The sequence below is a fragment of the Acanthochromis polyacanthus genome, chromosome 17, assembly GCF_021347895.1.
Source record: "Acanthochromis polyacanthus isolate Apoly-LR-REF ecotype Palm Island chromosome 17, KAUST_Apoly_ChrSc, whole genome shotgun sequence".
In the NCBI taxonomy this organism is placed as follows: Eukaryota; Metazoa; Chordata; class Actinopteri; family Pomacentridae; genus Acanthochromis; species Acanthochromis polyacanthus.
Genome location: NC_067129.1, coordinates 14,551,124 through 14,566,510, shown reverse-complemented (window position 1 = coordinate 14,566,510; position 15,387 = coordinate 14,551,124). Strand labels below are relative to the sequence as shown.

At 43.7% G+C, this 15,387-nt stretch overlaps 1 protein-coding gene across 4 annotated transcripts in view; it reads left to right on the top strand.

Annotated features, from left to right (window-relative positions):
- zmp:0000001168 (signal-induced proliferation-associated 1-like protein 2) overlaps positions 1-15,387 on the top strand; it is a 39,730-nt gene that overhangs the window by 12,516 nt on the left and 11,827 nt on the right. For all 4 annotated transcript variants that reach the window (XM_022212284.2, XM_022212283.2, XM_022212285.2 and 1 more), the window contains exons 2-10: positions 5,751-7,390; positions 8,117-8,241; positions 8,339-8,527; positions 9,833-10,007; positions 10,339-10,442; positions 12,046-12,203; positions 13,105-13,711; positions 13,797-14,071; positions 14,691-15,086. In XM_022212284.2, the coding sequence (XP_022067976.1) occupies positions 6,277-7,390; positions 8,117-8,241; positions 8,339-8,527; positions 9,833-10,007; positions 10,339-10,442; positions 12,046-12,203; positions 13,105-13,711; positions 13,797-14,071; positions 14,691-15,086 (3,143 nt within the window). In that variant the 5' untranslated portion in view covers positions 5,751-6,276. The remainder of the gene's footprint in view (positions 1-5,750; positions 7,391-8,116; positions 8,242-8,338; positions 8,528-9,832; positions 10,008-10,338; positions 10,443-12,045; positions 12,204-13,104; positions 13,712-13,796; positions 14,072-14,690; positions 15,087-15,387) is intronic.

Here is a 15,387-nt window from a genome sequence, read left to right as displayed (position 1 = left end):
GCACCAGTCTTCTTCCACTCCAAAGAAGACATAAACATCTGCAAAATTGCACTGTTTGGTTCATTGCAGCATTTGAAGAGATTCAGACTAAACCAGTTCATTCGTGTGATATTGTGTGTCGTTCTGGAAACAGTTTTTAAAACCACTGAGATACATAATCATGTTTTCAATCAGAGTACAGTCAGCCGTACTGAAAGCTTTTGAAAAAAAAAAATCCCATTTCTGTTTATTGTCTCAAGCCTCCATAATAACCTTAAGTTATTTTTTATGGCCTCTCAGTCAGTCCTGCTGTTATGATATGATCCATTTATGATTATATTGGGGTTTGGTTTAAGCCAGACTGATATTTGCTCATAAGATGGTTCGGTTAGAAATATCCTGGGAAGACATTAAGCTGGTTATTAATAATTTGTGTGTGTGTTTTTCAAGGGTAGCAGCTTTTTTTTGTGTTGATCAAGACGTATCTGTTTAAATGACAGAGCGTTGTTGATTTTGTGTTGGGAGGCTGCCCTGCACAGTGATATTTAAATTGTCAGATTAATGCATGCAGCAGGAAATACAGAGGAATTACAAACAATGGCTTCCCAAAGAAACTGAGCAGAAACTTGAGGGGGAAGGGACAGAACACATCAGTTCCTCTTCACTTTGTACTTCTACGTAAGGTGTTTCACACACTTCTCCATCGTGGTACCACAGAGGACAGTTTCTGTTCGTAGGACTGGTTGCTCATATTTATTTAGACACTAGTCTGGATCTCATTGAAGACATCGCGTGTCACAGAGGGTGAGAACATGACTTGCTTTTTTAAAACATTTGGCTCCTTTGCTTGAATGAAGTTCTTTTAGAGAGAATAGTTTCATGTTCTTGTAACTGACTTTGATTCAAAGGGAATCTGTTTGTATCTCTAACAAACATGGATGAAAAATATCTTAACACTGGGCACCTGGTGGATGCTGAAACACCCGTCAGATTATGTAGCTATGAATCATGCAAATAACTTGGTGATCCAAGTTTTGTGTGATTCCTTTTCAGAGCTGGTTACAGTTTAGTCCAAGCGAATTAAAGACCTAAAACATCACAACAGCTGAGGACATTTACGCCTCCGTTTTCTTCTGGAACCACTACTCAGGTGTGTTATGCAGCTTTTTGATCAGTTTCAGTTCCTGAGATGCCACAGGAACAAATAAAGAACAAACTGCTCAAATAAAATAGCCCCAATATGAATATTCTTATTATGAGGCTTTGAGACAACTAGTTAATATCACCGGTGTAAAGGAAATCAGCATTAAATAAACAGAAACCTTGGCTCTGTTTGACAGTTTCTGGCATATTTTTGGCTCTAGTAGCCATAGATATACAGTCTGTGTAGGTAAAGGACTGACTTCATACCATGGAGGAACCCTTCGTGATCTGACTACTAATTTTTACAGTCTTTATAAAAGATGGATGTGGGGACTCTGACATCACACATTGGTTTGTGGACTACTGTTTTGAAACCTCAAATTTTTAAAATCAGCTGTCGTCATCTTTGTCCTTTGAAAGCAGACATATTGAGCAAGTAGTTAATCTGACTGAGACCTCAAGGACACTCCGCATACCAATACATCAACAATGAATCATGGTCAAACATCAGTCACAGGGTAGACCCACCTCTAAACACATTTTGATTCATCATTTTCTATGTAACGAGTCCCGAAACTTGCGATCGAGACCATAAACTCATCAGTAGAATGTTTACTCAGGCAGCAAATTAAGGAAGAAGAGGGGTAATTTTCACCTAGACTTCTCCACGATTAGATTTTTTTTTTTTTTTTTTTTTTACAGCCAGAGGAGTTACCTCCTGTTGGCTGTTAGAATGAAGGTTTAAGGCATTTTGCTGCTTACACCGTTGGCTTGAATGAAGAAGCTAAGTAGAGGCCCAAACTGTTTTTGTACCAGTCTTTCAACATATTCTGCTCTAAAGTTGTACATTTTGACATGAGGACCTTTGGGGATTGACTTGTTTTGGAGGCAGCCTCTAGTGGTCATTCAAGGTGTTTCAGTTTTTGTCACTTGTGCGTTGGCTTCTTTTTTCTGCTTTAGATGCTGCAACTTGCGATAAAATTAAACAGGTATGCATAGTAACTATATACATATGCTAATGTGAGAGTGCCACTTTAACATTTTACCATGTTTTTAAGGCTCGGCATCCAAATAGAATGTGTTTTCTTTCTGTACAAACTAGGTTATTACATTCCTGCAACCACCTGATCCCTGTAGATCTATGAATACAGCATCTATACTGTTAATTTATGATTGTGACTGGTGTTCAAGAGCTGTGAAATTTGATGAAATGAAAGATTACACAGTCAACCATCATCAGCTTGTGTTTCAGATTGAAGCAGGTAAATTACACAATCATTTTCTTGCCTTGTTTGTCCTTGTCGTCCTCTTTTTTGTAGTTTGACCAAGGTCAGTGACACAAGCATCATCCGTCGAAGGCTTGTTTGACAAAGTGGAGCCGTTTCAGTAGAGTAAACAGGGTTATTATAAAGCTCTGGTGGACTGGATAACACATCGAGAGGGTGGCACCAGACATGTTGCTATGGAAACAGGAACTGATTCACGGGTTGGGGGTCTTAAGAAGCTCGGGAACATGTGATTTTTACAAAGGCAGTGAGTGATAAGTGTCCAAGTTCAACCTGCACTCTGTGTTGGTGGAGAGCAGGAGTGTTTCTGGCCAACCAGCGGAGTTCAGTTTGTTGTTGGAACAACATGAAGGCAATCTGTGATGTTGGAAAAAGAACCTGCTGCCAATAATCCGCACTCCCACTTTGAGACAGTGGAGAAAATTGATTGCTCACACTTTTTCAAGACATTGTGAAACATGCAGGAGATGGTGCACCGAGTGATGGCAGATAGGCACACATCAATTGTACCCACATGAGTAAGGATGTTTGAAAGTTCCCAGAAAGAAACATGAGTAGATTTTTAATGTCGGAAGCCTTGGCACTATATAGACGCCGCACAGAGGCTGCTCTATGTGAAGCAGGGCTTGTGTCAGATGAGAACCGCACATGGCTGGAAATGTCCTGGATTGTCAGGGAGAAAGAAGCCTGCATCTATCTAAGGTGCTGAAAACAAAATGGATTTTCTTCAGCATTTAATGCAGACAGAATAGCAGGCCTCACATTCGTCAAAGTAATTTTATAGCTGAGTGTTACACATATCATTCAATCTTATGGAACCGCGGCGTGTTTGTAACCTTAGCCATCAAGATAAACATTTTCATGCACAAAGGACCAGAGTCACACTCAGAGCACCAAGGTCGTGTCCTTTGTGTTGTTTATGGAAATCAGTGCATTAAATGACCTGAATGACATTTACATTCTGCAATAATTACAGACGGCTAGTGATTGTTTGAAGGTCATTTTGCTTGTTTTTTTTTTAGCAGACTCACAGCACCAAGTTAAAATGCATTATATTGTTGATGTGAATTGTTTAAAGTGGTCCAGCAGTGTAAAGTACATTTATTCAAGTACTGTACTGAAGTGCAGTTCTAAGTTACTTGTACTTGAGTACTGCTTTATTCTTGCTATATTATTCCAATACAATTCAGAGGCAAATATTCTACTTTTTGCTGCACTGCATTTATTTTATAACTTTAATTACTTTGTAGATTCAATTTAATACAAAATGCAATGAGTAAATAACTGATGGTATTATACTATAGATTAACTTTTTTGCTCGTGAAAGGGAAATTCACAAGAGATTACATAAAATGGTTATATCACTTTACCAGCTACAGCATTGAAGTGATGAACACATTAATGCATCAATAATCATATTCCAATAATATCTTCTGAGTAATGAGGAGTTTAATTTTTATTCTAAAGCTGTAACTTAAGTAAAAACATACATGCATGACAAATACTTGCAACACAGTATTTCTCCACTGTAATGCTTGTAATTTTGTGTAAGCACAGTGTCTCCTTTCACTTAGTTTAAAACCACAGACTAAAAGATGCTTTTCGTTGGGAGGTAAATCCGCACAGCATCAGACTCTTGCAGTCTCTCCAGAATGCAAGCATTTATGCATTTTTTACTGCTCCAAAACAAGAACTTGGGTGACTGTCGTTCTTTAACCCTATGACTGACAAAAATAGAAAAACAAGCCCAGACGACATTGTTTAAAGTGATCCAGTGGAGGATCAGTTAGAATAAAAACAATGACAGACAAGTCTAATACGAGCCTTGCTTCCTCTTTCTGATAATCACCGCCTTCAGTATTACCAGCACTCCCTGCTGACAGCGAGCGCCAAATGTCACCAAGTCTCATAGTCGATATAATGTAAACACCGCGGCGCTTGTTTAGCATATCTCGACACACCGTCGAAGCTGCTGATAAACTTTGATCCTGACGAGAGTAGCTCGGCGTCCATGTTTTTTTAAAAAGGCATTTCACTGCAAAATTTAAGCCGATAGTTTCTTTCGCCGTGAGGAAATGGAGAGAGTGTGAGAGCAGGCGAGGAGGGGGGAAACAAAGATTTCTTGTCACTTCCTCACTTTACTGTGTGTGTGTGTGTGTGTGTGTGTGTGTGTGTGTGTGTGTGTGTGTGTGTGTGTGTGTACTTGACTTACTCATGTTGTGAGGACATAAATCTGTTTACATTCTGGGGACTCGCCTCCTATTTGGGGAACAAAACACAAAACCTCATAACATAAGTCACAAAATTTTAAGGTGACTCCCGATGTAACATTTAGGGAAAGTAGTGGTTTTAGTTAGACTGCAGGAAATGATTGTGAGTCATTGCGATGTCCTCTGAAGTGATGGAAACATGACTGTCTGTGTGTGTCGAGCTTTTTCTGGTAGCTGCTCTGCACCACTGCACCTGCTCTTTAGGCTGCAAGCACGAGAGGGAAGATGCATGTGAAAAAGCTAGACAGGAAGAAGCCTCATACCTTATTGAGAACAACAAAAGGTTTCAGCTCGAGTTGATTGACGTCAATTTGGTCAAAGACAGGGCACGGGTGACAAATGATGACAGTAAGTGGCTGATCTGTTCTATAACAACATCCAGTTTGTGGGTAAGTCGCTATCAAAACTTAAAGCAATGAATTCTGTTAGGCCTTAGAAAAAAGGGAAGCACTCTGCTTTTAAGTCTTAAACCGTGAAGCTGTTGCTTGTAAATGACTCTAAATCTCTTGAGTTAATGAAGATAATGACTTCACTCGATCTGTATTTATTGCCAAAGTTTCTGTTGTTGCTACTTATACATGCTTTTAAATTCTTGTGCAGGAGTAAACGGCTAAACTTTCTGTTTGTGTGTGAACCCGCGTTAAGCTGAGAGACACACTCATTTCTCCTGTACGCTGGCACACTGTCAGTAAGCCAGGAAGGCACCCTCCCCTTTGTTAATACTGTCTATTGTGAGCGTGTGCAGGGTGGATGTGGTGAGCATTAGGTTTGCTATGGAACTATTTAGGGAAACTTTGGAGCGGAAAGTGTTTAAAGGAAAGAATAATAATGAGACAAAACAGAAAACAGAGGTACAAGGCATTACTCAACAATAAAACTCACGTCAGACCTGCTTGCTGCTTTGTTGTTAGAGTTCAGTACTTGTTTATCAAAGCCATTCTCCCCCACAGAATGCTTCTGGATACTCACCGACAAGCTGCTATGGGCTGAATATAAAGCTGTCGATTAAGGTGATTGCAATGCAGGTGAACGATTAAGAAAATGAAGTTTCTTTCTGTCTTTTTCTATGCAGGTGGCAAGTGGAGGAGACCAAAACGGAGGCTGCAGGCACTGAAGAGTGCAAACGAACGGCTGCCATGTTAGAAGGGTCGATACAGACAGAACCTCTCCAACACAGAGGACAGAGAGTCGGGCTCCAGTGATGATCCTCTCATCCTCACGCCACAGGAAGGAGCACCCCGCAACTGGAGAACCACCCAACCACACATCTGCACCCCTTGATGGACCTGTGCAGCGAGCAACAGCTGCATTTTCTCCTCTGTCTTCATCATTCACACTCAAGAACTCATTGACAACGTGCAGCATTTCAGGGGCCTCTGTGAGCGCCTTGAGGGTCGAGAAGGTGCAAGCATCTTAAGTGGTGTGAATGAGGACTACATTTGTTGCTTTCACTCAGCTGGATTTTTCATCTTCGTGCACAGTGTTCCCACTTCACACCAGCACTGTAGAGACCAAGATAGAAATTTAACTGGAAAGCAGAAAGCTCTGGAACAGAGTGGAGAAAACATCACTGGAACGGAGTCGGTTTCTCGAGCACCATGCAGTCAGATGACCTCTTCATCCGCAAGTTTCGCCGTCAGAATGTGCGGCCGCCTATCGCCACCGTCAGCTTTGACCCCAAGCGGGAGGCGGGTGTTGTGGAGTGGCCCCCCAGGAGGGACGGTGACGGGGCCGAAGCAGACAGCCTCACTCCGAGCCGGGTGGGGTTGAACCTGCGGGCGGTGGGCCGGGGCCACATCATGCAGAGGAGCAACAGCGATGTAACCTTAGGAGACCTGGACTCCTCCGGGAAGGCGGGGGGGAAGGCAGCTCGGGCGGTGGGTGAGAAGGTGGGTGCGGGGGCTCAGGGGGACTCAGGGGTGCTGCTACACAGGGAATACGGCAGCTTGTCGTCATTGGAAAGACAGACTCAAGTGCAGGAGCCAATCGCAGATGACCAGGGGCCCTTGAGCCCCAATGCCCTCCGCTTCAAAGACCCTTTCCTGCTTTTAGGCCTGCAGGGCAACCCTCCAGAGCCCGACGGATTCTTCCGGGGTCTGTCCGTTTCATCAGGAGACTCCCCAAAACCTGCGAAGCCTCCAAAGCCTGAAGGTCTCAGTAAAAAGTCCAAACCTGTCCCCCCTCAGATCCCTCAACCAGGTCCGTATGACAACATCGGGGGTGGAGCCTGGGTGAGGAACTTTGCCCACTACGATGTTCAGAGCATCCTCTTTGACCTCACAGAGGCGGCCACAAACAGAGACAGCATCGGACGGAAAAAGAACATCACCTCAGGGGCTTCAGCTGCCTCCCAGCTGCGCCCGCTCTCCCAGTCCACCCCGTCCTCACCTGCACAAGGCGGGGGAAGCAACGGGGGCAACGCAGATGACCCTGAGCAGTCGCTGCTGCTGGACGAAGGTGACGGCAACGATAATGAGCTCCTCCTCAGCTGCCCACACTTCCGAAATGAGACGGGAGGAGAAGAGCAGGTGGGTCTGGGTCGGTCCCAGGGCAGACGAGGACTCTGGTCCAGTCTCAGGACCCCCAACGATGCAGTTTCGGTGCTGGAGGAGCCCAGAGAAAGTCACGTCCAGCTGCAGGGCAAGAGCAACTACTTTATAGAACATGCCGACCTGGGAGCCCATTACTACCGCAAATATTTCTACATGAAAGGTAGGTGAACTCTGCAATGTCGCACAGGTCAACTTTCATTTTTGCTGATTTTGTTACTCCCCAGGGAACGGAGATAATAGAAGCAGAAGAATAAAAATCTGTTACTTTCTAACTTAACAAAACATGGAAGTACACAAGGTTGCAAATTAATCTAAGACACAATTTTTTTCATAATCATCTTATCATTCAGGGACTTCAGGGATTTTCGGGAGGAGCAGGAAGGCAGAAAATGGGAGAGTTATGTGTTTTTTATTCCAAAGGGAGTGTGTAGAGGCTAAGGAGGTTTATAATTTACCTTATCCTTCCCTTGGGAAGTTTTGCTGTACAAAGAAACGGGAAAAAAGCAGTTGTGTGTGCTGTGGATAATAAACATGCTCTTTGGCCATGTGCACAGGACAATAGTTCAACAGCCATAGTAGGGATTTATTTTTCTCACCAGAATTCGAATCAATTGTTCTTGAGTAACTGAATCTGTGGCTGTAGTAGACATTTGTTTAGAAGCTTTTAAGTTTATTATAGTGTCTGTATTTCCAACATGTTGCTATGTTTTACAACATAAGTATATCATCTTGCTCTTTTTTGTAAAATCAAATATAGCATTCAACCCCACTTTACATGTTAAGAATTTTTGGACACTCATTATAAGCCTCATATTTTAACCCCAACATGCTCACAATTTTCATTATTGCTCCTCACTGTATTTACTCGACTCTAATATTCTCACAGAACACCAGAACTTCTTTGGAATGGATGATCGCCTCGGCCCGGTGGCCATCAGTTTCCGTCGAGAGGAGAAGGAAGGAACCAGCGGAGCTCAGTACAATTACAGAATCATCTTTCGCACCACAGAGGTAAAACGGTCGCTCTTCTCTCTTCAGAGCTCTCCTCGGGTTAAATGCGTGTAGAATGGATTCGACTGGATGTGTTGAATGTGAATCCTCTCCTCAGATGAAGACACTGCGAGGTTCCATCCTGGAGGAGTCGGTGCCCTCTGCTGCCCGTCACACGACCCCCAGAGGTCTGTCTCCCAAGAGGCTGCTGGAGTTCATCATGCCTGAACTGAATCTGCACTGTCTTCGCTTGGCCTCCAACTCCCCCAAGGTCCGGGACACCCTACTGAAGCTGGACGAACAGGGGGTGAGTAATGCCACATCTGCGATATTAAAGACGGCCGCTTGTGTCAGGAAGACGGGTTCTCAGGATACTGAACGGTGACAATAGCATCAGAAAGCTATTTTTCAAAGGTCAGACTGGAGCATCTGGCACATTTATTTGTTGAAAAGCTGACATTTAGAGTCCACCCCTACCGTCCACAGCACTCTATCAGGTGTGTTTGGGTGTGAAAGCCCAGCTACACTTTCCCCCTGCACCATGTTGATTCACACTATAGGAATGCAGCTAGTTTTGTCCACAGCAGTTACAATAAGTTCTCACTTAATTATTTTTCACTCTAATGTTTTAAAGGGAAAATTGCCATTCACTGTGTTTCTTCTCTGATATCTCTTGTGTAATTATTTACTGACTAAAATACATTATAATTTCAATTTTGGTGTTTTCCTCTAGCAAAAATTCCCTCATCAAAATGTTCAACATGATGACATAATACTAAGATTTAACAATAAAATGGAAAAAGCAAGCAAGCTTTTAAATTAAAGACTAACAAATGGCCCAAACAAACATATAATTAATCAGACTCTAAAATTATCTTGAATTATTTTCTGTTGATTGCTGGATAGTTTAATTACCGTCACCATGATTACAAACTTTATTTTTATTACAGTGCAGGACTTGCTATTTATATTAAAACGTACTCTGTGTTCTGTTGGAAGCTTCTCGCTCCACTGTCCACTCCACTGTTCTAAGTTTTCTATCCATTAGATATAAACACTTTATCCTATAGAGAGTCAAGATCGAGGCCTATCCCAGCTGACTTAGGGTAAGAGGTGGGTTACACCCTGGACTGGGATAACACAAAGAGATACACAACAATGCACTCTTACATTCACACCTACGGCCAGTTCACATAAAATTCATGTCACTGAACTGTGGGAGAAAGCAAGAACGGCTAGAAAAAACTCACACAGGATACGTTACACCATGCAAACTTCACACAGAAAGAAAGGCCACAGCCGACCAGCCAGTTCAAACCCTTAAACTTCTTGCTATGAGGCAACAGTGCTAACTGCTGAATCACTGTGCGGCCCTTCTGTGAGGTTAACCAGTTCAAAAAAGGAACCGGTTAAATAAACTGTCTTGTGTGCTTGCATAAACCTTATTAACATTCAGTGGCTGGAACTTGTGTAGAAATGAGCAAAATTGAAGTGTCAAGTAAGATGTCAAATTAAGAGTCCAAATTACCAAAGTAGTTCAAGGTTGTGTGAAAAATTTAGATAAAGTTGCAAATGTGCATTGAGCTCTGTGTTTGTCTCTCTTCAATTGTAGCTGAACTTTCAGAGAAAGGTCGGGGTGATGTATTGCCGGGCCGGGCAGAGCTCTGAGGAGGACATGTACAACAACGAGAGCTCCGGACCGGCGTTTGAGGAGTTCCTGGATCTGCTCGGGGAGCGGGTGCGGCTGAAGGGCTGGGAAAAATACCGAGCTCAGCTGGACAACAAGAGTGAGTTGAAAACATACGCTACACCCCGGATCTATTGGCTGCATCTCACCTTGTCGCAGTACCATTATCTGAAGGGCATCAGTGCACCACTGAAAGCCTAAGATAACTCCTATCTGCCACATGTAATCTGAGCAATGCCTGCAAAATAGCATAGTCACTGCTGATTATCTCCGAGCTGTTTTCCCTTCAGTGAGCAGCAGAGAACGGCAAATGGGACAGGTTTCAGGCTGGCTGTGACAGTTTGAGTTCAGTTTCTCACTCAGAGACATGGACTGATTTTGCTAAATCTCTACCTGTCTGTCTCTTTGCATGACTTTGTGTGTTTCTGCAGCGGATTCAACTGGAACACATTCCCTCTACACGCGCTACCAGGACTACGAGATTATGTTTCATGTGTCCACCATGCTGCCCTACACAGCCAACAACACGCAGCAGGTAAAACAAACCCAACAGAGATAGCACATATAGTTTGCCTGGTCTTTGTGTTGCCGTTTTTCCAGCTTCATCCCTTGAAGTTCACGGTATTACAGTTCCCCTCAAATGCTCCTTCTCCGTTCTTCAAAAGATTGCATCAGCCTCAGAACAAGCTTCACTCCTCATCTCTGTTCAGACTGTCATGCTTTGGTAAAAGCTTTAGAAAAAAAGCTTCTGTACTCTGCAACAAGCATGACATAAAAATCCTGCCCCCCAGTGTTCACTCCCACCATAAAGGTATTCACAGGCAGCCTTCGTGTTCAGCTGCTGTCACGTCTTAATGTGCCGCCTGTGCTTTAAGCCTGTTTGCTGTCATTTACAAAGAAACTGGACATGGCATGCTAATATAGATTAAAGGTTTACATAAAACAAAACATGGTAGTGACAAAGCCCTGAAATGCCTCTTTTAAACCGTCTGCTCGTTATGCAGCGGCGGTTTGAGTTTCGGTGGTTTTAGTTACATAATCTGCTCTTAAGTCGATCTTGTGCTTTTTTCCCATCTGAATTCATATTTGGTTTCTTATTTTATTCTGAAGGACGTGCTATTTTTCAAGTCATAAAAATGTCCTATTACGTAATCAATGAAATCGAAGTTAGAAGACGCGAGACTGCTTACCTTTCATGAGGTAACCTTGATTTCAGGTAACATCATAGATTTATTTATTTTTTTAAAAATCGTCCTTTTTACTGTCTCACATTTTTGAATGCTGGACAATAGCTACTCTCTTTAGGGTATATATTCAAACAAAATACACATATTCAACTAATATTTAAACTTGCACTACAGTAAATGATAAAAATACAGCATAATATGGGCATGTCATTGGTATTAAAGGCTTTCAATCTAAATATCAATATAAGCCCAAAATGAACACTGACAGACAGAAAACCCATTTCAGGCTAAATTTTTTTTAATTTATTTTTTTAAATGAAAATGTTACATGTGGCAAGTTTTACCTGTTAGTTACTTTTCTTATTTTTCCCAGAGAATGTGTAAATTTGAAAAGCACTGTCTTTTACATCTGCACCTGCCAGTGGACTTTCACAATAAGAGGAGGTGTTATAATATGCTGATGCCACTACAGAAGAGACTTGATGTTCTCTGCAGTTTGGTGGGAAAAAAATGTGAGCATGTATTAGTATTAACAGAGACCAAAATGAATTGGAAAATGTCAGCGTATTAGCAGCCACCAAAACCCCAATGTTATTTAAATTGAAACCGGGCATGATTAGTAAAAATGCAGTAATAAGAAAATATAAAGCTTGGAAAGCTGTTTTAGCTGAGAACAAAGCATTCAGGAATGTATGCTGGCGTCTCTACGTCATCCAAATGTTTGTGCATGACTCATATTTCAGTATTTTGGTGCTAAAGTAACTCTGAAGCCACTGAAACAGAATGAAAACCACAAAAGTGCTGCATCATCTGCTCCATGTGATTAAGATTAAGAAAATACAGTTGGGTTATTCCATCTGAAATCAAGCTTTTTGTGCTCTTTGGTTTGAGTTTATTCTACTGAATGCTAGTTTAATTAATTTCTCTGTGTTTCTGTTTTGTCCCTGGCAGCTGCTGAGGAAGCGACACATAGGTAACGACATCGTGACGATCGTGTTCCAGGAGCCCGGCGCGTTGCCCTTCACTCCAAAGTCCATCCGCTCCCATTTCCAACATGTCTTCATCATCGTTCAGGTTCATGAACCCTGCACTGACAACACCTATTACAGGTCTGACTTCATCCTATCTGGTATTCTCCTACTATTACCGCTACATTCGTTGATGTTGTGTTGCAAAACATCGTTACGCCCTCCAAAATGACGATGAAATCTCCTTAGACGATGATTTCTAGCTTTAGTTTTGTATACCGAGTAGTTAGATTTAACCGTCGTGTCGTCCTACGTGTCAAATCGACCCGTTTTAAAGTTTGAAAATGTGGGAAAAAATTGTATTTTTACAGTAAAACTTCTGATGTCCTCGTTTTCAACATTTTTATAAATTTTTGACATTTTTTGGTGAAAAAACAACCAAAAAAAATCAACCAAAATCCAGCGAAATTCGCTGGATTTTGGTTGATTTTTTTTGTCAATGTTCTTAAGAAAATATTCGAAGGTTTGCTGATATATGTGTAATCACTATAGATATTTATGCTATTTTTTGGAAGATTTTTACTCATTTTTTGAAAATATTTACAAGATTTTTTTTGCCAAATTTGGAGGATTTTTTAAAATAAAAATTTTATGGGAAGCTATTAAGAAATTATTGGAATTGTCTTCCTGAAGGTTTAGCAAATTTTCAGAAATTTTTTTTTGGTGGGGGGGGGGTTGCTGGATTTTTGGACTTTTTTCAGACAAGAAAACAATATTTTCTGGTGTCTGAAGACAGCAGGAGGGTTAAGCAGAGACTATTTAATGTCTTATGATTTACAGTATATCCATCTAAATCAGTGTAAACACAGGTGTTTATTATGGGTGTTATGGACACTTCTTGTTTGTTTTTGACAGCTTTGGGCTTAAAATCTGTGCACTGCTGCAGAGTATCTCCTGCACAGAAAACAAGACATAGATTGAATGTTTCTGCTGTAGCCTCTCTCTCACTCTGTCGTCTCTGTTTTTGCTTTGTCCCTCTCAGGGTGGCCGTGACACGCTCTAAAGACATGCCATTATTTGGCCCTCTGTTCCCTAAGGGCGCCCGCTTCCCGCGCTCGCCGGCCTTCAGAGACTTCCTCCTGGCGAAGGCCGTGAATGCTGAAAACGCCGCAGAGAAGTCTGAGAAGTTTCGCTCCATGGCCACTCGCACGCGGCAGGAATACCTGAAGGACCTGGCGGAGAACTACGTGACCACCACGCCCATCGACTCCTCCACCAAGTTCCCTCTGCTCTCTCTGGGCGGCAAGCGCAAAGACAAGCTGAAGGGAGCCAAGGGGGCCGAGCTGCACAGTGCCGGGGCGCTGGTCTGGGCCGTGATGGTCAACAGCAGGGATGAGTGGGAGGCAGGGGAGCACAAACTCCCTTGTCTGCTCGGGGTGTCGGCTGAGTCGGTGGTGCTCATTGAGAGGTGCACTCGCAGGGTGGTGTTTAACTGCTCCTGCAGGGACGTCATCGGCTGGAAGGCAGTGACAGAGACTAAAGAGGGGGGGCCCTGCTTGGATATCTTCTATGAGCGAGGGGAGTCGGTGTCGATCACAGTGATGGAGAGCCAGGCAGAGGAGATACGAGAGGTGGTGCAGAGGCTGGAGGTGGGTGATTGTGGTCTGATGTGAAATCTCGCTGTCGGCTTTTAGTGTCTTTCTGGTTCCTTCATCCCGATGTGCTCTTCTGCAGTTGGTCACAAGGGGCTGCGAGGCTCTGGAGGTCACCCCCCTGCGTGACGGAGTGGGGCAGCCGGGCTTCCTGATGAACGAGGAGGGCTTCGTGACGGAGCTGCAGAGGTTCTGCTACGCCGAGAGCGGAGGCCTGCAGCTGTGGGCTCGCGTGGTGAGGCTGTGCGGACACTCGCTGGTTCACCTGAGCCCCGAGGAGAGAACTAGGCTGCTCCGCACTGCGCACAAGATCCACATCACTGTCATCCCACCGGACGAGAACGGGAAGCCTCGCAGGTGGGTGAGGCTGCAGAACGGGGGCGCAGGAGTGGCTCGTTTGATATGAAGCAAAACAGCAGAAAACGAGGAGATGTGGTGGGTGTTCAGAACACAAGTGCCACTCAGGGGTCTCTGTTTTGTTGATGCTGCCATCAGTGTCACACCAGCTGGCTAGCAACCAATCAATCCCCCTTAATGATCTTTAATCACATTGACACCGGCAGCTTTTCCATTCAGCCGAAATCAGAGCGGCGGCAGAAATAGCTGTGGACAGAGCTGTTCCCGTTAAACCAGACACCTCTGCAGCTCTCAGTTAACTTAAACAACATTTCAAAGCTGACAACAGAAGGATCCTCAGAGAACCCCCCCTGCTTTATTTATATTTCAGCGCTGAAATGCTTGTTCAGTGACAACAAAGCACAAATTGTCTCAAAGATGTCATAATTCGTGAGGGGAAAATGGAGGCTCTGTGATTTCAAAGGAGTGTAATAGAGGCCTAGACAAATGCTGCGCTCTGTTTTTTTTTCCATCTTGTGATAGTTTTTGGCTTCTTCTGGATTAATTTATGACTCATGGTGCAACGGAAAAACAGAGGCGTGATGGTTTTATTCCAACAAATTGTGTTGTTGTTATGCAGGAGTTTCTCTGAGCTGTACCTGAAGGCCATCAAGGACGCAGAGTGCAAACCCGGTGAGGATCAGTCCGGAGAGGCCTGGGTGCTGGATGAGAGGGAAGAAGAGGAGGAGGAGGAAGAGGAGGAGGCGAAGGAGGACGAGCAGAAGGCGGGTGGGGTCGACGAGTTGGACACGATGGAGGTGCAGGTGGAGGCTGAAGAGGGCGAAGATCAGCCGTGTGATAAAGAGCAAAGCGACAGAGGTCAGGGCTCCCTCCTCACGCCGCCCAGCTTACCTTTGTTGCGGGCCACGTCTCTGCAGGACCAACCGGCCAATCAGAGCCAGGAGGGCAGCACCTCGCAGCTCACGCGCAGCTTCTCTCTGGAGCGACAGCCGTCCTACAGCGACACGTGTGACGGGTGAGTTAGTGAAGCTGACATCAGTGTTCAATGAAGCGAGTCCGATGGAGGCGTCATCGAGAAATAACATGAAAAAAAAAAACCCAACAACAACAAGAGAGACTGCTTGTTGGATGTTGTTGGGTGTTTAGACGCGCTGTACTGCTGATGCAACACAATTCAATCTCAGCCAGCGCGTCACTTTTTATTCTTTAAAAGAACGAGGTGTTCAGGAAGGACAGTGTGTCACTGTTTTTGGCACTGCAGTGTGTAAACTTCGTGTCTCACGTTAGAGACCCACTTCGATGATCCTCTTTTAATT